The sequence below is a fragment of the Nanorana parkeri genome, unplaced genomic scaffold, assembly GCF_000935625.1.
Source record: "Nanorana parkeri isolate BGI_ZX_2015 unplaced genomic scaffold, ASM93562v1 scaffold51, whole genome shotgun sequence".
NCBI lineage: Eukaryota > Metazoa > Chordata > Amphibia > Anura > Dicroglossidae > Nanorana > Nanorana parkeri.
The window spans coordinates 2,282,843-2,308,692 of NW_017306319.1; the positions used below are offsets into that span (position 1 = coordinate 2,282,843).

General features: G+C 41.4%; 1 protein-coding gene across 1 annotated transcript in view; it reads left to right on the plus strand.

The window, feature by feature from the left end:
* Positions 1-25,850, plus strand: part of ERICH1 (glutamate rich 1) — an 81,552-nt gene that overhangs the window by 38,322 nt on the left and 17,380 nt on the right. Inside the window, exons 6-7 of the mRNA XM_018574887.1 lie at positions 11,637-11,981; positions 14,262-14,456. Of these exons, the coding sequence (XP_018430389.1) occupies positions 11,637-11,981; positions 14,262-14,456 (540 nt within the window). The remainder of the gene's footprint in view (positions 1-11,636; positions 11,982-14,261; positions 14,457-25,850) is intronic.

Genomic DNA, 25,850 nt, shown 5'->3' on the forward strand with positions numbered 1-25,850 from the left:
ACAGTGAGCAAAAATAGTATGCCCACCCCTGGTTGACACTACACCTGAGTGCCTGCATGTCAGGCTAGATTTCCTCCTAGGTATTTGGCACCCCTGGCCCCTAAATAGCAGCACAGCTTTACAGGTCAATAGCCTAAGTTTCCCCTTCCTGCCTAAGCCTTTCTATTAAACCATTGATGTGATGGGGACATCGCTAATCTATAGTGATGTTTAATGTATGACTGTCAGTGCCATGTAGTTACTGAGCACTGCACCACACTACAAAGTTTTAACACTTGTGGTAGTTATGATCATTGGCCACACACCCTTCCACCTGCCAAAAAAATACTAATTGCCTACCCAAATGACAGGCCAATAGGAATTTCTGGGTGATGACAAGGCTAGCAAGTTGACGCTACCAGGAAGGCCTGGCTAATCAGGGTTAACTAGAAGTTAAATTGGAAGACCTTTTACACTGTTTGCAGGCTTTATTCACACAGAAGCCATTGCCAGTGCAATCAGAGGGTGTGGTGTTCAGATTGCTACACAGTGACCAGAATTTAACATGCTGTGAAATTTCCTTGCAACCAGAGCAACACAAATCTTATTTCAGACAAATATAATTAGGGCACCAGGTTATTACCGCATAGCAGTCATATTGCTTTTGCTCAGTTTTAATCAATTTAGCACACGTTTTCAGATATTGGTGGTTTAATTTCCTGTTAAGTTATAATTGAACTTTAAAAAAGATACAAATTAGTGTATCATTTATCAATAAATCTATATATGATCACATATATTAAGGTGCCATGGGCATTAGATGCAGAAGCAGATCATCCAGCGCCATGATCTGTTTGGGCTCCACTTGCACTCTGATTACTCTCAACTGCTTATTGGAAGAAGTAATGCAGGTTTATTTGCCAACTGAGATGTCGCTATACACGATGAGCTGGAAGTGCGCATTTTCAGAAGCAACAGTTGGGGCATTTGGCAGGGGTGAATTGATGATGCAATAGCTGCACAGTGAATGTTGCTAATGCAATTGGGGACATTTGTATTTTGCTCATAAGGGGTAATCCCTGCACAACCTGGGTTGAGACTTTTTGGGGTTTTTTTTCTGTACTTAATAATTTGTTCTTTTGGAGTATTTGTATTAAGAAATACAATAGACATTGCTTGTAATATCCTGAATTTGTCTGAAACGGGCTTCATTTCCATCATCAGGCTAAAACTTTTTTTTTTCTTTTCATCAAGCAGAAAACAGATTTTCCAGCATTCCACCTTTGTAACCAGCAACCTACTAAACCTGATACAGTTTCTATAAGGTCTAGAGGTGGGATCATAGAACATCCTGGTTTCAAAGTATCAGTATTTCAGTTTTTGGTAGATGTTGGTTAGGTGTACCAACTAACAGTTTCTTGAAGCCCTTGGTTACTTCAGTGTCGAGATTTCTTCTCTTCCTGGATTCTCACACCTGCCTTGACCTCCTTAAGAGGGAGTCCCACTCTCTACTCCAAGGTGGGCAGAAAAATCACAAATTTCAATAAAACTGGAAACAGAGCCAGGAACCGTGGTGGGAAATGTAATGAATTAAATCCCCAAGAGATATGAGCAAATATAGGGATTAAACTCCCCAAACCCCGACCGTATCTGAAATATCAAGACCTTTGTAATGTCCTACAATAAATCACATGGGAGTTTTCTGGGAGCATATGAACTGCAGAAGGGATATTTTTAGGGAGCTATATAGACCTGTTTTTTGCAGGGCAATTATTTCTAAGATTGTAGGTAAGAAATGACTCTTTGAGAAAAGCGCTTGTGTTCTTTTTTTGAATTATTATAATATTTATGAAAGCAGATGTGTGCCACAGAGCTTGGCCAGCAGAATAGCATAAAACTAGCCTAATTTTATATTTGCTTTTTGTAATTATTTGTGCGTGGTGAAGCACTTCAAGAAAAAAGAGCCTGGAAAACTTAGATAATGTGAGACTGCTGAAGTGTGTCCTGCTTTCCAATTTTTCAATGATATTTAACATGTGCTTTTAAAAGATATTTCCGACTGACTTCTCTGTGGTTCAAATTAGTCCTATTTTTAAATGCCAGCGAAGGATAAAATCTCTTCCTGTATCAATCTTCTCTTCATTTTCCCTCAGTACCTACTTGTGTTATGTGTTTATATGCAAATGCCCTGAAAAGTTGTGCACATACATACTGCTTTTAGATCAGACACTCAGTGCTTTGATCACAGCTTTATTTTGTTTGTTTTATGCTGAAATGTGTCTGCCAGCTTTTGGCTGAACACTAAGAGTTCATTCCAGCAGAGATGAGCTGGGGAGCTGACCTGCATAACCATTTATAATCATAATTTCATTTTTGTTTCTGGAAACAGCTGTGTACTTATAACAATTTTCTGTATTGGTGAAAATAGCCATAAAACCAAGACTAGGGGTTTTATGTAACAAGGTAATAACATTTGCTCAAAAAGCACATTTGAAGCTATTTTTCTTCAAAGCGCTCTCATGTAATTTAGTTACTAATATTTAGTTGCTATTGAGGGTATTAGTGTTTTGTACATTTTAGTGTAATGCAGGTCTGGTGGTGGTGCATGCCACACTCTCTCCAGGGGCACATTACCTTAACCATTACCTTAAATGTAGCACCTTTTAGTGTCGAGGCCTTTTCTGGCATTATAACTGCTTCTCTTCCTATACGAGTCAATGGAAATGCAAAAGCAACTTGAAGCAAGTTGATGCAGCTCAGAAGGCGGTCAAATGTAGGTCAGATGTTCCTTTCAGTGGATTCGAGCCGAGCGCCGTTCTGAGCCCTTGGAGGAGCAGGCTGACGTTGAAGGAGTGGGCGGCGTCAAGGTCCGTTCCCCGATCGTGGATGGGTAAGCATCTTACAGTCTCTTCCTGTCCCATGGTGTCTGTCCAATGAGCACGCTCCTGACTGCGTGCATTCAGTTCCACTGTGTCTCTCCTCTTCTCCCCACCGAAGATCTCTACTGCGCATGCGCCCGCCCCATCCTCCTGCATAGCCGCTCGAGAAGCTTCAGATCTTCAGACAGGGCAAGCGTCGGAGACACAGGCAGGTTTTTACCTTTTTGGTAACTTTTTTTAAAATGTTTTTGTGCATATCTTGCTAGCAGTAGATACTGTATATGCAATAACAGTAGAGAGTTTAATTCTACTTCAAAGTGACACTAAACTCATGATTTAAATCATAAAAATACATTTAAGTACCTTAAAAGAGAACTATGGGGTAAGTTTTTTTTCCCCCATAGTTCTCTTAAGGGTCACGGGAGGACATATACTAGCGTCCTCCCATAACTCATACCTCAGTACTACAGCTACAGCTTGCAGTATACTGAGACCACCGCAGCCGGGACAGATCCCGACATTACTGTCAAGATCCACCCAGCTGCGTGAGTGACAGCGGGCTCTGCCTATCTAGAGGCAGAGCCAGCTGTGCCCGCTCTTAGAAGTGGTGAAGCTGCAACAGGTAACCATTTGTTGCTTGGCGGGATAGGGGACTGAAGACAGGGAGAGAGTGAATCTGATAAACTTATGATCAGAGAGAGTAAAAGGGGTGTTGGAGAGGTTACAAGGGGTGCAGAAGTGGGAGAATACAAGATCAAGTGTGTTTCTATCAAATACTTTGCAAGCTGTTGTTAGGAGCTGCTAAATGTTTTGATATTTTAGTGCACTTTTGTCAATTTAAATTAAGGTCCCAGCAGCAGAATGGAAAGGAAAGACCAAATGTAATGAAAGATTAACTTACCAGCTTGATCCAGTTTAATTAAAACAAGTCCTGCTTCTACCATTTAATAGTCGATAAGTTGTAAACCTGATGACCTCCCAATAGTGGAGTGATGTTCTATACATCAGTTCTGATTACTGTAGTCTTTGCTTTTAAAGGAGAACTATGGGGTTAGGGCTTTTCCCCATAGTTCTCCTTAGGGTAACGGGAGGACACAAACTAGCGTCCTCCCGTCACCCCAAGCTCAGTATACCGCGAGCTGTAGCTCGCGATATACTGGGACGCCGCAGCTGAAGCGGATCCCGACAATTATGTCTGGATCTGCCCAGCTGCGTGAGTGACAGCTGGCTCTGCCTATCTACCCGCCCCCTCCCCCGTCCGTTCCGCCAGTCAGCGCTGGAGGGTCGGAGCAGGGAATCCAGCCCCTCCCCTGTTACGGCAGAGAGCCGTGACAGGATCGAGAGGTGAGGGAACCCGGTATGTGTTCCCTCACCTCCCGATCTACTGAGCCGACCTGTGACAGTCTCATTGTCACAGGTCGGCTTAAACTATGAGGTGAGTGAAGAGCACTCACCTCATAGTTCTCCTTTAAATATGACTCGGCAGCATGAACTGCATGTCGAGCAGCAGCATTAGCAGGTGCCTTATCATGGAATGCTCATGTCAATGAAAAAACTAAGGTGCCTCCTGTGAGTGTTATATTTTTAGCTGCAAATTATATTTTAGCATGGGGTTACATTTCTAAAAATGTTTTTTCTGTCATCCAGGAATTGAACTTAATGGAAATCTTTCAAGAAAGAAACTTAAAGGCTGCTGGTACTGAGACCTCCTTCTGAAAATTCTGGTTGTCTGGCTGTCATTCTGACCCTGTGACTTCAATGCTTTGAGTCATTGACATGGAACAAGTATGGAGATAAGGACTTCTGTTTTTTCTCTGACTTTCCTAATCTGCATACTTTTTCCATGTCGTTGACTCGGAAAGTATGAAGCCAGGCAGGCCACTAGCATTTTAAGAAGGTCATCAGTGGTAGCCTTTGTATTTATGTCACAAAAGGTTTACTTTTAGCATTTTGTAATGTCTTTTTATAGACCGAGACACTGTACTGTGATCTTTCTTTCTGTCTACTTCTTAGAAATGCATTTGTGTGTTGCTTCAATTAACCTTTTTATACTTCACAACTTCACATAGTAACCTTCTACTTCATTTAACAAATTAGAAATGCAGAAGTACTTTGCATAAATAGGTATTTTTATAAAACAAACAGTAGTTGTATCTACCAATAGAAACAATGGTTGACCCTGCATGTCCTTTTCTTCAAATATAACCTCACCTAATGACATGCTCTCATTTCAGTAGCAATCTAAAGTCCTAATACCCAATAAAAAAATAAAAAAAACAATCATGTGAATTTACTTTTTATTTCAGAGAGCAAGAAAATAAAAAAGTGTAATTCTCTGGGAATATAGTGGCATTGGTATGAATGTCTTTCTAGTTGTGGAACAGAAAGATTCATTTCCAAATTGCAAGGTGGAAAATAAAGCATAACGTCATTTTTAACCCTTTTTGAATTGTTCCTGGAATCGATCCTTGTTAAAAGACTCTAGCAGGTGCTCTATCACAATTACTTGACAAAGTAATGATTTGCCACCATTGCTTTTTTTTGTTTTTAACGCTTCATCTCTAACTCATCATGGCTATGTCAGACAAGCAGTTTTGTTGACCAGCTGAATGTCACTCTCTTGCCAGTAACTGAGATTCTGCAGTATTATGAGCAAGCTAGGGAGTGATTCCTTTAGGATAAAGAATATCCCACCTCAACCCAGGGGCTGACTGGCAACTTTTAGCCCAGTGGGCAAGTACAACCCAGAGGCCCATGGTGCAGCAACTCGGCCCCCCTCCCGCTCTGCCACTTCCCCGCCTTCTCCCCGCCCATCTGACACTTTTGCCATCCATGTAACAGTAGTGTGAATGGTTGGGAGATGTGAGGACTCCTAGTAAGTCTATGAAAGGGGTGACAGGCTGGGGGATGGTGCTCTCCTCTCACTGGGCTCCCTACATGGTTCTGGCCTTACTCCGCTCCATGTCCGGTACTTAGGCACTCTCGCCCACTGTAGACCGCCGCTGGCTGTCCATGCTTCTGGGCTGTGAGCTGTGAGAGGAAAGTGGGAGGGGCCGGACAGTGTCAAAGTCAGTATTCTATAATTTTTCTCGATCCTATAAATTTTTCGAACCCGTCACTTATGGTGGGGCTGCGTCATCCGAATCAGCTGTGTTCATGACCCCCTTTCTTCATGCACATGCGCACCTGGAAGTGACACGGCAGATACATTTATGGGTTGAGGAAAATTATAGCACACTGGTAGTGGAGGGATGCCTCGTCAGCGCTGCAACCCTGGTAGTTCTGCCACTAACTCAGGGTGTCAGTGTAATGCAGAGTGCAGAAGTCAGTGCAGAGGTCAGCAATAAAGCACAGTGCAGAGGTGAGCGGTAGGACGCACAGTGCAGAGGCCAGCGGTGTAATGTAGAGGTCAGCATGTATTCAGTGCAGAGGCCAGCAGTGTAATGTTGAGGTCAGAGATCAGTATGTACGCAGTGCAGAGATCAGTATGTACGCAGTGCAGAGATCAGTATGTACGCAGTGCAGAGATCAGTATGTACGCAGTGCAGAGATCAGTATGTACGCAGTGCAGAGATCAGCAGTATAATGTAAAGGTCGGAGGTCAGCATGCGTGCAGTGCAGAAATCAACAGTGTAATGTAGAGGTCAGCATGTATGCAATGCAGAGGTCAGCATGTATGCAGTGCAGGGGCCGGTGTAATGTAGAGGTCGGAGGTCAGCATGTAAGCAGTGCAGAGGCCAGCGGAGCAATGTAGAGGTCGGAGGTCAGTATGTATGCAGTGCAGAGGCCGGCGGTGTAATGTAGAGGTCGGAGGCCAGTATGTATGCAGTGCAGAGATCAGCAGTTTAATGTAGAGGTCAGCATGCATGCAGTGGTGAGTGGTAGGACGCACAGTGCAGAGGCCAGCGGTGTAATGTAGAGGTCAGCATGTATGCAGTGCAGAGGCCAGCGGTGTAATGTAGAGGTCAGCATGTATGCAGTGCAGAGGCCAGCGGTGTAATGTGATGTATGCAGTGCAGAGGCCAGCGGTGTAATGTGTGAGGTCGGAGTTCAGTATGTACGCAGTGCAGAGGGCGGCGGTGTAATGTAGAGGTCGGAGGTCAGTATGTACGCAGTGCAGAGACCGGCGCTGTAATGTAGAGGTCAGTATGTACGCAGTACAGAGGCCGGCGGTGTAATGTAGAGGTCAGCATGTACGCAGTGCAGAGGTCACGCAGAAAGAACAGGTACTTACAGTGGCACTTTTCCTTCCTCCTTCAGGCGCTGTGCCCTCTTCTCTTCCTCTCCTGGGGGGGGCAGTGAAGTTGCCTGCATCTTCTGAGGCAATACTTTCAGCCACCTCATGCTGTCTCCTGGCTTTAGGTCCCGCTCAGCATACCTATCCTGCCAGCCAATCGGGTGCAGCCTCCCTCCCAGCCTATAGAAGCTGAAAGGGGGGCGGAGCTGCCGTCCGTGGCTGTCGTTGCCGAGGAGCCCGATCGCTGCACGGGCATCAAATGATTATTTCCCGCCTTTAAAAACGGCCCGCGCCGCTGCAGCGTGAAACACTTCTTTTATTTTTCCCCTCTCAGCCGCGGCCCGAGAGGGGAGAGGTAAAAACGAGTGATTACCGATGCGGCGGGGGCCGTTTTTACAGTCATCAGAGAGGCCCGGGGGCATTTGCCCCCCGGCCCAGTCTGCTTCAACCTAACCACTGAACCATTACGTTCTCAAACAATTCATCCCCATACAGCTACTTTCTCATGCATCACTTGCCCCTCCCTTAAAGATTGTAAGCCCTCAGGGGCAGGGCCCTCCTTACCGGCTTGAATTGTATTGTGATTATAATGTCTTCCTTATATTGTAAAGCGCTGCGCAAACTGTTGGCGCTATATCAATCCTGTATAATAATAATAAGTGATTCCCTTACCTGGGATGTCGCAGACAATCAGTCACCAGTGAAGACCATATGACATCATCTATACTCTTATTTGCATATACTTTAAGTGCTGGTTCACACCTGACCGTTTTGTAGTGCGTCCTACGCTCGATGAACGCACTACAAAACGGACCAAAATGTAAAAATCATTGAAGTGAATGGTATAGTTCCCACCTGTCCGTAGAAGGGCAGTGCAGTTTGGATTAAGTCAATAATCCTTTAGCACCATAATATAGTAACAAAACTGTACCTATCTACTGTTTGCATGTCACCATAGCGGCACAATAAGGATAGGAGAAAAAAAAGTGTACCTGCTCAACCTCAATGCACAGTTGAAAGTCCAGGAATCGCTGGTGCAGAGTAGGGCCTCCGTCTAGAGTATAAAGAACCTGTATCTGACACACAGCTGCAAGTTCAACATTTATTGAAATTCCATACATCGCTAATGCATCTCAGCTGCCTAGGGCTTAAGGCCCTTGGTGGCTGAAATGCGTTGGCTATCTTACCATGTGAGCTGTTGTATGGAATTTCAATAAACTTTGGAACTTGCTGCTGTGTGTCAGATACAAGCTTTTTATACCACAAGGATAGGTCACAGGGGAGCTAAATTTGACAGGGTCAGCCATTTTGTTTGTGCCGAATGGTGACAAATGACACCAAACCTTTATGCTACGGGACCTTCTGTCAATGAGTGAATATTATGATATAGTATGAGTGAATGTAAATTGTAAAAAAGCACCACCTGTGAAATAAGAGGGTTGATACTCACCTGTGCTGTTCCTTAGATCTTTACCTTGTTTCAGAGCTATGGCCTCTGCCAGAATCTTCATGTCCAACACTTTCAGGAATATCATATGGCCTCACTCTGTGGTTCTGTCCGCTGTCTTTTATGTCACTACTGGTACTTGTAGTGATGTAGCAACCAGAGGGAGGAACCACAGCGTTTAGCAGGGGGCCAGGTTTCCACCAGGAACATATACGGAAGTGTGTCAGATGTGAGGAGGCTATTTATCTGCAAGACAGTGAAGATTGTAGGAACTGGCAGTGGGACAAATGACAAGTGTAGGGCTACAACTAATGATTCTTTTACATAATTGTTAGTTGGCTGAATATTTTTTTTGATCAGAAAAAAAAGATAAATACTATCCCTAATTTCAAATAAAATACACAAATACAGTGTTACAAACAAAGTTTACTTCAGAATAAAACTGCATGCCCACTTTTTTGCAATCGCACTGCACTGGAACGCACGGCATTGCGGTACCGTGCATTCCAGTGCGGGCAATCACACTGTGGGTGGGAGGCGCTTTGGGGTGCCATTGAAATGGATGGCACTGCAACACACCTCCCGCAGCAGTATTTGTCAGACCGAAACCAAAAATTACTTTTTCTTTACATCTTTTATAAAAAAACAATTTAATAATTGTATTGTAAGCACATGGCGCTTGAATAGCTTCAGCTACGAAATTACAGATTCCAGTGGCAAGATTCTGCAGACAGCAGCTGAATGTAAATACAGCAGGTAGAGGGCTGGTGCAATAGCTAGCCTGCTATTGGCCATTTTAAATTGCAATGGCTATTGCACCCACTCACTGCTTGCTGTGCCCTCCTCCCAGCATGGAGGAGAGAACCAGGGGACCAACCAACTAATCGATAATGAGAATAGTTGACAACTATTCTCATAATTGATTATTATCGATTACTCGATCCGTTGGTTGCAGCCCTAAACAAGTGAGTATACACCCTCTTCTTTTGCAGATGGTCCTTTTTTCCCCCAAAAAAAATTTGTAGTAAAAAATGTAACAGAAACAGCGATCCAGGTTACATGACAATGGAGTGAGCAACAAAAGTATTTTCGGTTACATAGGATCGAAGGTGTACAATAGAAATTTGTATATTTTCCAGCAGGCAGTACAAATGCTGTAACATAGAACTATCCAATGGAAAATTTACGAAACAAAGTCACTGATCTAGAGGGAAGGAGAAAGAAGACAAAAAGAAGTAGCAAAGGGATGAGGGCAGGTGGGGGAAAGGGCTAAAGTAAAGAACTGCGTGCTGCCACTGCCACCTCAAAGACTACAAAAATAGGGTCCTATATCAAACCCTGAAGGTAAAAAAATTTCAGTCTAGGGATACCAGATAGAGTTGAATTTGTGCGTACGGCCTGCCAACCTTGCCTCTATTTGCTCATGGAGCATGGCCTGATTAACTCTAGATTTGGGCTCAGCTATCAACAGGATGAGATTTTCATGCTTTGACTATGGTTTTCTTGGCTTTTTTTTTATTTTTAACTCGGCAACATATTTGCTTTAGGGCCCTGTAGAGGACGCCAGGAATGCGTCCTGGACGGACGTTAATATTTCCCCGTTATTTAGGTCATGGCCCCCTTAAGGGAATGAGAAAAAATATATAAGTTTTGTCAGAAGGTATCACCGTTGCAGGGTGAGGGTTTCCGGGGTGAGTTTTTAGAAGGGAAACTGCTATACAGTTTTCCCATGATTGGTAATCCTGAAATGGGACCCGGAATTCGGAGGCTCGGAGAGATTTTGAGTGGGAAAGAGCCTCACACTCTGGCTAGAGACATTGGGGCTTGGTAAGGGTTAACCCACCTGGCGGCATTGCTCAAAGTGCACAGGAAGCCAGCCTGCAGTGTTCTGTGAGGTGTGTTTGGAGCAGGACATGGTTGTGTGGAGCTGTGGACTGTCTGCTACTGAGAAGCTGCTGGGCATTGGTGTCTGTGATTGGCCCTCTGAGACCAGGCCGGGACGCTAACCCTGAGACGGGACATATGTATGCAGGCGGTAAACTGGATCTTCTTTTATATTGGAGAGGAGTTTTTGTTCATTTGTTGTGTTTGCTGAAGCAAAGCTGTTTCTGTAGGGGCATTTTGAGAGAAATAAAAACTTTTATTTTACTAACATGCCTGGCTATCGGTCATAACTGCTCTAAATATTACAGGTCCATTTACACCGGTGGCTGCCGACCGACCCATGCACACAGTCAAGGGAATTCAAAAAGAGTGTCATTGGGACACAAAAGAAAAGTATTTCAGGGTTACAGGAACAGCGTCATTAATTGTGTCAAATTCATGTACAAGGCTGAATATCATTCCTGAATTTGGTGCAAACCTTTGAAACTGGCGCTGGCTTGTGAGACAAATTTTGGGATAGATATATGCACACTGATAAAGATGTGCCTCATCTCTGTCCCAAAGTGTTGCATATGTGTCTGAGACAGATTTCAGTTGGATCCTCAGTTTTAAGGAATGTCGTACCTAAGGTATGTGTTGCATAATTCGGCAGACATATACAATATGAACGTGCGACAAAGTAGTTACACGAAAAAGTACTCGGTCTTACTTTGCATCACTTTCCTTATTACCAAACTGTGAGAGATTATTTATTGAATATGTCTCAAGCACAGCACAAGAATGAAGTATAGTAAGCAAATAAGAATTTGGTAAGAGAATTTGGCGCAGACATTTCTCGTGCAAATGCGATATGGAATTCCCCTATGTGTCTGCGAACAGCAGTGGTGTAGTCTAGGTTTGTACTCTGTACTAATGAATGGAAGGCAATGGTGCCGTTCACATGTAACCATTCATCAAATTAGATGCAGCAAATCCACCCAGTCCAATACATGTAGTCTAGTTTGTAAGCGGCCATAGCACAGAGTTCTGCGTTTAGCCGCATCAGAAGCACCAGCCTATCCATTCTCATTTGCCTATCTGAATGAGGCTTAAATTGCTAATTAAAATTACTTTTTTAATATTGCCATTAAATTTTACCATAATGAACAAAAAAAACAAAAACATAACACTATCTAAATAATATAAATATTATAATTGCATTGGTTTTTAGACCAGCCAATGAAAAGGCGAAAAAGGCGCAAGCGGAGGAAAAAAGAAAATATTACATCCTGTTCTTCCCCTGACAGAATATTCAACCAGCAACCAACAGACCATCAACCTCTAGAATCTGAAGGTGTGTTCATTAATAAAAATAAAAGGAGGAAACTGCAAAGAAAGAGGCAGAAAGAAAGGTTGAAAGCAGCCGGTCTTTGGCCAAAGAAGAAGGCTGGATCAGATCAGATGGTGGACACTGACACACCGGAGCAGTCTTCTGCACAAAGTGAGGAAGCGCTGAAGAAAACACAGGACTTGCTAGATTTCCTACAAGCAACTCAAGAGATGTACTTCACTGAAAGTATGTTTTGTTTCACTATAACTCCCTGATCAAATACACAATGTTTGAAATAATTATATGTACTGCAGCTATATTTAAACTTGAAGTGAAGAATTGCTATATTTAAACTTGAAGTGAGCCTGTGCTCACTAACAAAATACTATATTTTCCATTTAAAACAATAGCTTTGTTAATTGGACTGCAGTTATTTAAAGTGTTGATTATTGGGTTTTTTTATTAACCATAGGTAGACCACCTTTCTTTCCAACTCTGCAAGAGGGTATACTGGATAAATGGTGCTGACACATAAATTGCCTTTCTGTATTTTACAAAAGCACTATTAAATATTTCTGGTAAATGTTATATTTTGGGCTGACTTGTAGCTCTTAGTAGAGATGAGTGAATAATGGATTATCTGCCCCATAGGCTATCCGCAGGATTCTGTTCTGCAAATCTGTCTGAATATTGTTGCCTTCTTTCAGGTATAGTAGCCTAGAAAACTAAAGCTGGCCATACACTGTGCGAATTTCCACTGGTTCTTGATAAACCGAGCAAAATTAGTTCAGTGGGTGGCCCTGTCGGTACCCTTCTGTCTGGCATACTTTGATCAGATAATCGAAGGAGCCAGTCGGAAGAATTTTCAGGTGAACAGCGACGGCAGACAATCAGCTGATGTCACTTTTCAGGTAATGTGACCGCGGCATACCCATTAAAACAACGTGGATGGAGAAATCTTTAAAGAAGACGATGTGAGTGAAAATCACTCATCCTCCTAGTTCGAACCGAGGTGTGACAATGAAACTGTCACACATCGGATCAATAGATCGGGAAGTGAGCAAATGCATACCGTCGCTTGCTCACTTCTCGATCATCTCCCTGCAGAGAGCTGTGACCCCCGATTCGATCCTGCAGCGCTGACTGGAGTAACGGACGGGGGAGGGGGCGGGCACAGCCTCTAGATAGGCAGAGCCAGCTGTCATTCACGCAGCTGGGTGGATCTCGACAGCAGTGTCAGGAACCGTCCCGGCTGCATCGGTCTCAGTATACCGCGAGCTGTAGCTAGCAATACTGAGCTTTGGGTCATGGGAGGATGCTAGTATATGTCATCCTGCAACCCTTAAGAGAACTATGGGGGATAGTTCTCTTTTAATATTGTTTTTGTTCAGCTTGCAGATTGAACAAAAAATGTATAACCATGTACGGCCAGCTTAAATATACTGACTGACAACTGATAGGGCTGATATCACTACAGCAGTGGATGAGTTCTGCAGGAAGAGAGGGCTCTCATTTGTGAAAACCACTGGACATGATGAACTCCAGGCACAAAAACTTTAAATCTATTCCGCAATAGCCACAAGATATATTGATCCATTTTGTGTGCACCAAATGCCTTTGCAAACATGGTTATTACCTTCTAAAAGTAGCAGTGACACCATCAAAGCTGCAGACCATTGGAAGGGGCTTTGGGAGCCTGTGCAGAGAGCAGAGCCGAGGGAGGGGCCATCCATTTGAAACCACTACAGACCGCCTGTGGAAAACTACAGGAGTGGCGAATACAAGACCAGTCACCCTGCACAAAAAAAGAGCTGCAGCAAGTTCATTAGCTGCAGAATGGTTGATTATAAAAGAGACCCTTAATAGTACTTACTGGACTTTGGAATCATGGAAGAGTTTCTCATGCAATTCCTACGGCGTAACATTGGTTCATTTATTTAATAAAAACCTTTTTGGTTTTATTGTTTGATTAACTCATTCATCTCTAGTTAATTATGTGCTGCAGAGTACTGTTTGATGCAGAACAGTGGGAATTATCAGGTGACCTTATCTCAAGTTGAGAATACTCCTTCCTCTTCATTGGGTGTGTCATACAAATAACTGAAAATTCACATGGTTATAGGTATATGCACAAGAATAGTAGGTATCCAAGTACACATTAATTAAAACAACAGATGATAAGGAGATCTACATAAAGAAATATGTCACGAGAGACATTTTCTGGCCATCTCCTGAAAATTCTAGTCACCTGGCAAACGGTTTTAATGATTTATATTAGTGTCGTGGAACAAGCATGCAGTAAGTGAAGTCAGAACTCCTTTTCGGCATACTTGTTCAGTGTTATTGATTCAGAAAATATTCAAGCAGGTGGGCAGCATGACAATGAGTATTTTCAGAAGAAAGTCAGAAATGGGAGCCTTTATTTTTGTCTCATGACAAGTTTTTCATATAATTATATTCTTATATAAACTTTTTTGAGAGCATTCTTCAATGTTTATTAGAATATGTAACCTTCACTTCCCTTAGGCAAATCACCTTGCGCAGATTCTGCTCTGTCCATTGAACTGGTGCTGGAAATAATGAATCAGATCAAGAATGGAGCAGTTCCTTTCTCTGAACTGTGCCTCTTACATCACCTCAAGAGTCTGCTTCTTGTGCAGGATATTGAAAGATTAAAAGATTCATTGGGCAGCTTCAAAGAACATTCCTCCATGCCTCTTGGTATGTATTTTTAACTGTTTTGTATAATTCACTGACATGGGTGAACTGCTTTTTGCTTATCGGCTTATGCCAGAGGTGCTGTATATTTCTTTATATGTCTTGGAATTAAAAGTATAGACCAGGTAAATTATGAATATAGGTACCGGATACATAAATATGTTGTAAATGCATGTTTCAATGTAATTTTCAAGCATGGGAGGTGAGAACTTTGATGTTGTTCAGCTGGACATTGAATAAATATGTCATTTCTATAATTTAAATCTCCTGCACATACATAAAGCATTAGTCATGTATAATACATTATACTACTGAATTTCCACCCCAAAAAAATATATACTGTATTTATATATATTATATATTTCCCCATACAAGGCCTTGAATCTAAACATGATCAATTTACCTTAAAGTAATATCTCTGCATTAGGTGAACTTTAGTGAAATGACTCGCCCATTGGTTTCTTACATCCAAGATCAAGATACTGTATGACCCCCTGAGTTCCAAAGCTCTTACCCCGATGGAGTCTCACACTTTCTGCTGTGTAGAGAGTGTTCCTTTAGCTCGGGTTCTTAACCCTTTTAATCTGAGGACCTACACAAACAGTAATTATTGCAGCTCTGTATTCATTATACATGATTGGGGGGGGGGAGCAAGGACTGCACATGAGAACCACTTTAGAACAACATTGCCAAAACTGGTGGTATGATGAATGCTAGCTTACCACAGCAACTGTCTTACAAGCTGTTTCTGCCTCACATGACTTGCATTCTGCCCTGCCACCAAAAAACTCCTTGAGTTGTTTGAACGCTGTGGGTGTTTTGTTACAAAAAAATCATTTGGTAGTACCAAAGACTGCCTATCTACTGCAAGAAAGCACTAGATATATGTAAAAAGTGTAAAAAGTCCCTGCGCGCTCCCGTCCAAAAACGTGAAAATTCTCGGGCGGCTGCAAAGCATCTCATCTTGGGGCGGGCGCATGCGCAGTTCACAGTTCACAGTTCATATCCCCGCTGCTGTCCCCCGCTTGTAGGGTCTGTGGCAGCGGGGAAGTGTAATAAAATCACCGGCGAGAGGGTCGGGGGAGCAAGCGGCGGCTGGCCGCAATTCAGGATGGCCGAGCGGCATAGTGATTGGCTCTGTAGCGTGGCCGAGTGGGGGATCGTTAAACAGCGAAAGGGTTAAGAGACATCATTTAAGGTAAGTGTTTTAATTAACATTGGGGGAGGGAAAATATTTTTGACTTTAATGTCACTTTAACCCTATTCACTTTCCAAGAGAAGCAATACAGATCAAACCTAATGGTGTTAAATATTCTGCTCTTTTAAAAGATTAAACTATAAGAGAATTCTGCAGAGAAGGGAATTGGCAGAGAACCAGTGTATAAAGCACAAGGTGTATACAACTGATGGATATTGAACATTCCTGGCATCTTCTCAAAGCAAGGCACAACCCATATTTTAGTACATTAGTTGTGTTCATTATAATGCCTATAGTAGTAGGGTAAAGAATAGAAATTTGTATGGAGCTTGAAGAAGGGATCTAAATCATCCTGACCATTTGCATCTTTAATAACTTAAGTCAGCCAATAAAGGGTATGTCTAATAAACCAAACTTTCTGCATCTTACTGCCTGTGTAAGATGGGCTTATGCTTCATTTTTATTTGAAAAGCTACCAGAAATACGTATGAGCAAGGTTGACAAATGTAAGTGCTAATATTTGTAAGGGAACTCTTAGAGCCCCCATGACCCCCCTGCTCCTAACTCCATTTGAAGCAAATTGTGCAGAGTACAGCCACCGTTGAATTTGTCAAGGCAGATGTTGATTATCCAATCTAATTAAATGGAGCAGAACTTTGTGACATATTGAAATAATTGAACCATACTTTTGTTCCTGATACACAGTTAAAGAGAGGTGGATGCTGGTAAATTGCACTAGTTGTATCAACCTCCACAAATGCTAATAAATTGTTTAAGCCAGGGCTTCTAAACGTTTTTATGATTACAGACCTCCAACTGATTGCCCAATATCTCACAATACCCCCTTGCCCAGACTTTGGTTCCCATATCACCAAGAGGTATGGATACCCCTGGGTAAAGTAGCAATGCCTCTTTAGGGGCTGATGAATGAATAAATCCTTCTGTTGTCCCTCAGTGGTGACCCACTCTGAACTGAACCCAGATTCATTGACACACCTGTAGCATAAAGTGGGATTTAATAAAGAAAAACAAAATCCCAATAAGGAAAGGTTTAGTTAAGGCAGTGTTCAATAACGGGTACAAACTCAATAATAAATTCAATAACAAACACAATTATAATCAAATAAAGGGTTAACTATATGATCAGGCTATGATTTAAAGAGTCCTGGCTATGATGGTTAGACACAGTCTGACAGCATTGGGTCTCTGGGTCTCTAATCTGCTCAGAGCCCTGACATCAACCCTACTGAACACCTTTGGGATGAAGTGGAATTCCTCCTAGGGGCATTGTATGCATCTTGTCTCTGGTACATTTAGGAAATGTCGGGTAACATTTCATTTATATATGACTGTTTGTCTCCACTATGGTAGCCAGGAGCTTTCACAACCAAGCTGTACAGTAGTGCTCTTCTGAATAAAATGTCACTGCATGAATGAAGAAGGCAATTAGTTGTGCCACAGAGCGTATATGCTGACAGCAGAAAAGGGCAGAAAAGAGGTAATCAGTCTGCTTCTCCATCACTGTCCAGTCACAGGTTGGGGAAGGGACAAGAATTAGCTGTATTACTTTACTGCATAGACAAATCTCAGGGCACCGGTCTGGTTCTGCTGTCTAGCTGGATGGTGTGTAACTCCAAATAAACCGCTTTTCAAGAATTTAGTAATTTTAGAAAACAAAGTTTTAGGGCTTCTGCCCACTTATATTTGTCAACAAAAGTACTTTTACACACGGTTTGCCCCTGCAGTGGTTCTCAGTAATACAAAGGTACAAGGCAAACTTTCCGCCTTCTGGCTATGTGCTTCAGCACATACTAAATATTTCCTCACCCATCAGCCTGGTTAGAGTGCCTATCTATAAGGCCAGACAGGTCTGGACACACGCTCCTTGAATGTCTGTCTACACACGGTTTGCTTCTGCAGAAATCTCTCTCCTGAGAAAGAGCACTGACTAGCTACAATTATTCCCATTTAGTGGGACAACTGTGTCTTATACCTGTTTAAGGTCCCTTTAAAGCCGAAACTGCTGCACTATCTATCTTTAGACAGTAACAGACTGTCCAGCTGTCACAAATTTGAATTTTGTTTCTGCATTTTTTTATTAAGGCAGCACACAGCATAAAATGTTTAAAACTGCGTAAATGTAAACAACAATGTTCCTGTCTAATGTGATTTTTTTTTAAGTAAGTGATTTTAGGACAATAGTTGACATTATATTATTGTTTTTCTTCTAGGTCACAAACTGGCATTGCATTCCCTGTTCTGTTACTGGATTTCAGACATTTTACCTATAAAGATAAAGTCTACATCTTAATGGGCATCTAAATAAATTTCAAGCCTGAATTGATACATAACAAACTTTACAGAGAAACAAAACATGTTTCATACATCTCATACTTGGTTTGGAAGGGCATGCCATAAAAACATGGACTTATTCAGTAAAGCAGCACAAAAGACAAAACTAACATCAAAATGCAGCAAACCCTTATAACTAAATTTCTTTTTACTGAAGTCAGATTACTGAAATATTTATTTTGGGAGGTTGCTTAGGGTAGCTACATTTATCCCTTTGCCGTTGTATATCTTTGAATAAACCTTTAAGTGTCAATCCAATCAAAACTTTTATTTTAGTTTTTAGATAGACCTCAGTGGGCTAAGTAACCCTCAACTTCTTATATGTCTCATCTGCTTTGATTGGGCAGCTTTACAAAATTCCATCAGATTTGCCATATCCTGATCATCATCCCTGCCTTAATTCTGTATCCATTACAAGGTACTTGTAATAACTACTAGATCTGTCCTTTATTTTAGATTATGGACATTGCAGCAATCGGTAATTCTCTCTTGGGATAACCTCATGAATAGCAGTCTAAAGCACTTTCCACCTTACACTGCCATTTAGTTTCTGATGGAGTCCCTTTCTTAATTCCATCCTGTGGACTTAACCATTGGATACTAAACATAACTTTAGCAGCACATCCATTGACTGGAACTGCTTTTAAAGCCAAAACGTAGAGTAGGGAAGGGCTAAATTTCTTGTATGTTTATTTTTTTGGTGTCTGTGTACGATTGAGAGATTTCCCTTCACTTCCTGCTCCAGAGACACAAGAGGTAAATATGTACAAAGCAAGGGGGAATTCCCCTTTTTGGCAGTTGTCACTAGATCAAGTGTCTGCATTTCTTGTTTTGGTGACAAAGACTGAATCTCCCATAACTTTCTGTGTCATAGTAATGGTCACTAGAACAATAGAGAGAGTTCTAATGCTTCTCTACTCTATTCAAAACAAACAAAAAATAACATTTTGAATATAGACACACACTTGGATGAAGTTTGCACAGGCAATCGAGCTGCATGTGGACAGCACACAATCTGACCTCAGTCCATACTTTGTTACACTGCTTTCATATTCTGTGCATTAGCACTATTGTCACTGTATTATTTAACACGCCATCTAAAGTTTCTAAACTAGACATTTTTTTTTTTTTTATAATAATAAGATGATTGTCTCTTTTTAAACAGTTTTCAATTTACTTGTGTTGTGCTACATTGATTGCTAAGAATGAAGCACACAGCCAGTGTTCAGTGCTAATGTCACTGCTATATTCCATATAATGGTATCCTGCAATGCCTTGTATTCTGTCAAATACTTCTTAAAAACACTCACTTTATGCAACTCTGAGTGAAGCCTGAAAGAAAGAAAACATGAAGAGGATGAGATAATAACTTCTAAAGCAGCAGGGCTGGAGGTGAATGACATCACTGCGGCTCTCAAAAGATGTGGTGACTCTAGCAGAGAATTAAGAATCCCCACAGCAGGAGGAGACTTCCATATACACTGAAGATGTCATGCAGATAAAAAGCACCTGCGTAAAATCTTATTTTTCATTGTCTAGTTAAGCCAGCAGAAAAATATAGAGCTGTATAAAGAAACTGAGCTATTTACATCTAGACTATCTGAAATAACAGTTTTCGCTTTTGATGTCCATAATCCTCCTTTACTGCTGTCACTCAAACAAAATAAAAGTTTTCAACTTAGCTCATGATCACAAAAAAAGTTTAAAAAGTAGAAACAGAATGTAAAACGTGAATGTGGGAAGTCTGTATTCTGGAAGTGTCCATACTGCAACTATGGCAGGCAAGTATGTGATTTTAAAAATAACTCCAAATAATAAATGGAATAGAAAATTCAGTTAGGTTGAAGTAAAATAAATAGCTACACTATATGGGTGAAAGTTTGTGGACATCTGACCATCACATCTTTATTAATTCGTTGGACAACCCATTCCAAAGCCAGGGACATATGGAGCCCCCAAACCACCTTTGTGACTACACTACCTTCTGCTCTTCTAGTAACACTCCAGAAGAAATTGGAATCTGTACTCATTCAGCCAAGAGAGCTCTTGTTGCAATGTTGGATGAAAAGATCTGGCTCGCTATTGACTTTCCCATTCCTTCCAATAGTATTAAATTGCACTGAGGGCAAAGGAGAGGGCTTTGTGAAGGCCACATTAGTTCCTCCTCACCAAGCGTGTCAAACCATTTCTTTATAAACCTGGCTTTGTGCACAGGAGCAGTGCACCATCAAATATTTAGCTTTTATGGATTAACTGATATTTTTCCATAAATATACATAAAGCCCAAGTAGCTGGTCTAGTGTCAACCTAACAGTCTTCATGGACAGTTTTGTTTTGGTATTTCCTACATATGTTAAGTCGGATGAAGTGTAAAGTGTATTTCTACTTTCACAGCCAAATTGGGATCACACCTATTTTATATTTCCTACATGTTCTCATTCACATAGCATACACTAAATAAATAAATACAAATGCTTCTTGCAGTTTAAATTGCTTTTACTTGGTTATGGATTCATGGTTTCTTGAGAGTTAACATTTCTACTTGCTACTCCTTCTTTATAATGCTAGGACTGGTTGTGAGGGGTTTGTTCACTATAATTTATGAAGTCCGTTTGAACACTGCCTGTTCTAACATATGGTTAAAGGATTACATCAATAGCTTCTCCTTTGTATGTTAATAAGAGAAACACAACTCCAATTTCAGTCCTAAAGTAGGGTATACACAAACAAAATACATTTTGGAATGTTTGTTCTACTTTATAGGAGTTGATGGGGTCAAATCGATGATCAATTCCAACCACAGTGAAAACAAATTTTTAAGGAGCATGTTGGAAATTTTTTCTAAATTGGACAAAATTATTACAGTTAATGCAGTGTTCATTCTGGAAACTGCATTCATTCCAAAATCAGATGTTAAATCAAAATGGAATTCAAACAAAGTTTCAAACAATTGGCAAGTTTAAGATGCGTGTGTTGTAAAGTAGCCACCGCTCCAAGCTCCTTCCTGTGATGGACTACAATCTCACTTTTAATTTACTAATTTGTATTGAGATTGTAGCCCATCACGGGAGTGAGATTGGAGCGGTGGCTACCTTATCACACACACAGGGACCATGAGGAACAAAAGTAGCCACCCTCTAGAAGGAAGGACAGTGTCAGCATGAATCCAGAGATGATTTGAGGATCTATAGCTGAGTGATACACAAATAAGATACATTTTTGTTAATAGTTCAGGTACTTGAATGTATTTATAAGATTTAACTCGCTACACAAGCTGAGGGCTATGGGCATAGATGAGGTGGTGTGTACGTGGATAGAGAACTGGCTACGGGAACGTGTATTTACTGTCACTTTAAGTCTTTCTATAAGGAAAGATCGCTGTGAAGAGCTGAGAAAAACTTGAAATCAGCCATCTTGCCTGCTGCAACAAAACATCTAAAATGTAAGAAATATATTTTTAGAAATTATTTTTTGGTATGCTATGTGAATAGATACACATAAACATATAGAGGGGTTTTCTCAAATTTGACTGCAAAAGTGGAAATACACTTTAACCCCTTCATGACTGAGCTTGTTTTTAGTTTCTGTTCATTAATGACTGACGCACTTTTGACATTTTTGCTGCGTGATTCTTCCACATCAGTAATGTACTTTCTTACTAAGTGTACCCACACATATTATATATTGTTTTTTAGAGGACAGATAGGGCTATATATTTATATCCCATATGTGTAATGCTTCACTTAGGATAAATACAATATTAAAATTGAGGGAAAAAACGTAAAGAAAACACTTTTTCCCCAGTTTTGATTTGTAGTATTTTTTTAAAAAAATAGCACAGCTAAAAAAGGCATTCAATATATTCATTTATTTGGAAAAACCTCACATCCCTAGAATTTTAGAAATGTTTCTGTACTGCTCAGCCTAAAACTAAAACCTAACATTTTAATCTTTTTTTGCTAAAAGTGGTCACTGGGCATACAATGTCATTGTCACTAAGTGTCACACCTAGTGACAGCAATATACTTTGAACACCCCTTAGGGTGAAAAACAAATCTGCAGCTTAGCTGCACATTTTCATTATAAGGGGTTAATTTTTATATTCATGAAAGTACAAAAATATATTTCAATATATCATTTTTATTAGTTACTTTTATTTTTTTACACTTTTCACAATTTTTTAAATTTTTTTTATTTAATTTAATTATATAAAGCAGTCATTGTGAATGAATCTCACTATTACTGCTTGAGAATTTAATAACTTTTTGGTTATTATCAGGCTGCTTCAAACTTAAGAACAGCCATTAATAACCTCAGTAACACTGATCCTGCAGCATTTCAGGATCAGAGGTCACTAAAGGCTTCTGATCGTTCCCACAATGATCTGAAGCCTGCAACATTGTTTCAGCAATAGAAACATGTAGCTTAATGTTTCTATTGCTGAAACGTTAGAAAAAAAGCCGGTATAAATCGGGATTTCCCGGTCTATACCAGCTGTCAGTGACGGCAAGAGCTGTAAATACTTTTTTAGGTGGCCGTCGAGGTGCGACCCCGTGGACACTGGCGGCTCGGAGGTGATTGCGGACTGTGCTCTTTGTGGCTCCCCAGGTTTGGAGTCTCTTTTGATAACCTTCAGCTTTTGACCGTTGTCTGCTTATCACCCTTTCCCCACCATCTATTGGGAGGTCCTCTCTGTCCTTGGGCATGCTCGGGCCCTTGCTCTGCTGGTCTGGGAGCGATCTCCTGTATCCCCTGAGGAACCGATTGGAGCGCGAATTACGTTGAGAATAACCATTCCTGCTATAAGAAGAGGCATCTGTACATGAGAACATGTTATATCAATTATGTTTGTCATGGCCATCTAGCCTCACATTGTAACTCTGCAATGGTTATTTGGCGATACATCCGTTTTTCTTTTTCTGTTTTGTAATGTGCACATATCAGTTATGTTTTTAAAAATGTTTTAACCTTTGTTTAATTAAATACCCTTTTTTTATCATTTGGTAATTTTGGGTCTTTGTCACTTGGTACCTAAAAAGCTCCACCTCCTCTCTTTTTATTTTTTTACTTGATACATTAGGGGTGTGGTACCTTTTATTCAGAACCTGGTCATGATTATTTGATCTAACTTGAGAAAAATCAAACATGAAGTTACCAGGAAGCCATTATCCTCCAGTGCTGTCATATTCCAGAACTGCAACCTTCCTGGAGCGCCCAGAAGTACAAGGTGTTCAGTGCTCAGAGACATGGCCAAGGTAAGGAAGGCTGAAACCTTACAAATAAGTTGAAACATCAAGACTGGGCCAAAAAATATCTAAAGACAGATTTTTCAAAGGTTTTATGAACTGATGAGATGAGATTGACTCTTGACGGACCATATGGATGGGCCCATGGCTGGATCAGTAACCGGCACAGAGCTCCACTTCGACTCAGATGCGAGCAAGGTGGAGGTGGGGTAGTGGTATGGGCTGGTATTAATAAAGATGAGCTAGTTGGACCTTTTCGGGTTGCAGATGGACTCAAAATCAACTCCCAAACCTGCTGCCAGTTTTTAGAAGATACTTTCTTCAAGCAGTGGTCCAGGAAAAAGTCTGCATCTTTGAAGAAGAGCATGATATTTATGCAGGACAATGCTCCATTGCATGCATCGAAGTACTCCACTGCGTGGCTAGACAGTAAAGGCCTTAAAGATGAAAGAATAATGACATGGCCCCCTTCCTCACCTGACCTAAACCCTATTGAGAACTTGTGGGCCCTTCTTAAACGGGAGATTTACAGTGAAGGAAAACAGTACACCTCTCTGAACAGTGTCTGGGAGGCCGTGGTTGCTGCTGCACAAAAAGTTGATGGTAAACAGATGAACAAACTGACAGACTCCCTGGATGGAAGGCTTATGAATGTTATTGAAAGGAAGGGGGGCTATATTGGTCACTGATTTTGTTTTTTGAAAATGTCAGAAATGTTTATTTGTAAATTTTGAGTTGTTTGTTTATTATTCTCACTTTAACAGATGTAAATAAACAAGTGAGATGGGAAATTTTTCATTTTCCATTTAGTTGCTGTCACAGTTCAGTATATGCAGACCTCTTACCCCTGGGTTCTGCAGGCATACAGGGCTGTGCTGTTCCTTGTAGTCCTCCAGGCATGTGTTCTGAACCTGACTCGCTCTTGCACCAGTCTGGCAGCTTTAGGCGTGGGCCGACCTCTCCTGTTCTTTCTTATGCAGCGTCTCGGACAATCAGTGCAGTCTGCTTGTGGCCAATCCTGTGGATCCTCCCTGTTGCGGACTTTACTTAAACCCAGGGCAGTGAACGGCACGCTTTCCTAAGCTAGTAGCCGAGCCCCTGTTTGTGATTGAACCTGAATGTCTTGAAGTTTATCCGTGTCCTGACCATTGACTTGTCCCTGTAAATCCTTGTCTTCAGTCTGCCCTGAACTTTGAGTTGTCCCTGGAAATCCAAGGCTTCAGTCTGTCCCTATCCTTTGGACATTCCCTTGAAATCCCAGTCTTCAGTTTCTCCCTATCCTTTGATTTGTCCCTGGAAGTCCTATTCATCTGTCTGTCCCTGGCCTTTGTTTTGTCTATTGTATCTGTGTCTGCAACCTGTCCAGAACTCTGGCTTTGTCCACCATTCTTGGCTGTTAGTTGAGTTGGATGAACCTAGAGATTGTGGCCTGGGGTCAGCACGCAGCCAAGTTCACCTCCACCATCAGGAGCGCTGGTAAACACCGGCCAGTTCTTAGATTCCACATTCTGGGGTACCCCATGCCACCTACCTAGCATTTCAGCACCCTACCTAGTACCTTGACCTACCAGCCTATTCTGTCTTCCACTGCCTCATTCAGTTCCCCTGCTCTGTTCCCTGCTTGTACTCTAGCTATGGTAGTTGTCAGCCTACACTGCTTGCACCCTTTTCTCTAGGTGTTCCTGCCAGTGTAGAAGATAGGGTCCACATTCCATATTCCAGTTTATAACCGTGAGCCCCAATCCGTGACAGTTGCATAATATTCCTGCACACTAATAGTAGCCCAATAATTGTGCACAGATATTCTCCTAAGAAAGCCAAAACCTCACTTTTACTTTCTAATATATTCAGGTTTGAGGTTTATTAAGATTTTGGATTGACCGAGAGCATTGTATTTGTTCAATAGTGAAATTAATCCTCAAAAATACAACTTGGCTAATAATTGTGCACGCAGTGTATACAAAAACAATACATTCCCTTTATTAATCAAATGACGGAATCAGAAAAGCTAAATGTCAGGAATTTAAAAAAGTACATCTAAATATCTGCTAGGCCGAAGTCAGCGTATGTAAACCCCAAAACTTTTTTTTTAAATACATTTCAGCTTACCAATCCTTATGTCTGTAAAGGTTCTCCTTCATCCAGGTCATGGTATATCTGTAAAAAATAAGTCAAGGCAACTGGACTTTTTTTTTTTCTTTTATTTTTTTTTTTGGGGGTGACACAGGATTTTCTGATTGCACTGGAGACACAGGGGTCATGGGGTGACACAGGATTTTCTGATTGCACTGCAGACACGGGTCATGGGGTGACACAGGATTTTCTGATTGCACTGCAGACACAGGGGTCATGGGGTGACACAGGATTTTCTGATTGCATTGGAGACACAGGGGTCATGGGGTGACACAGGATTTTCTGATTGCACTTCAGACACAGGGGTCATGGGGTGACAGGATTTTCTGATTGCACTGGAGACACGGGGGTCATGGGGTGACACAGGATGCACAGGGTACAATGGAGTCATGGGGTAACACAGGATGCTCTGGATACAATGGAGACACAGGGGTCACGGGGTGACACAGGCTGCTCTGGGTACAATGG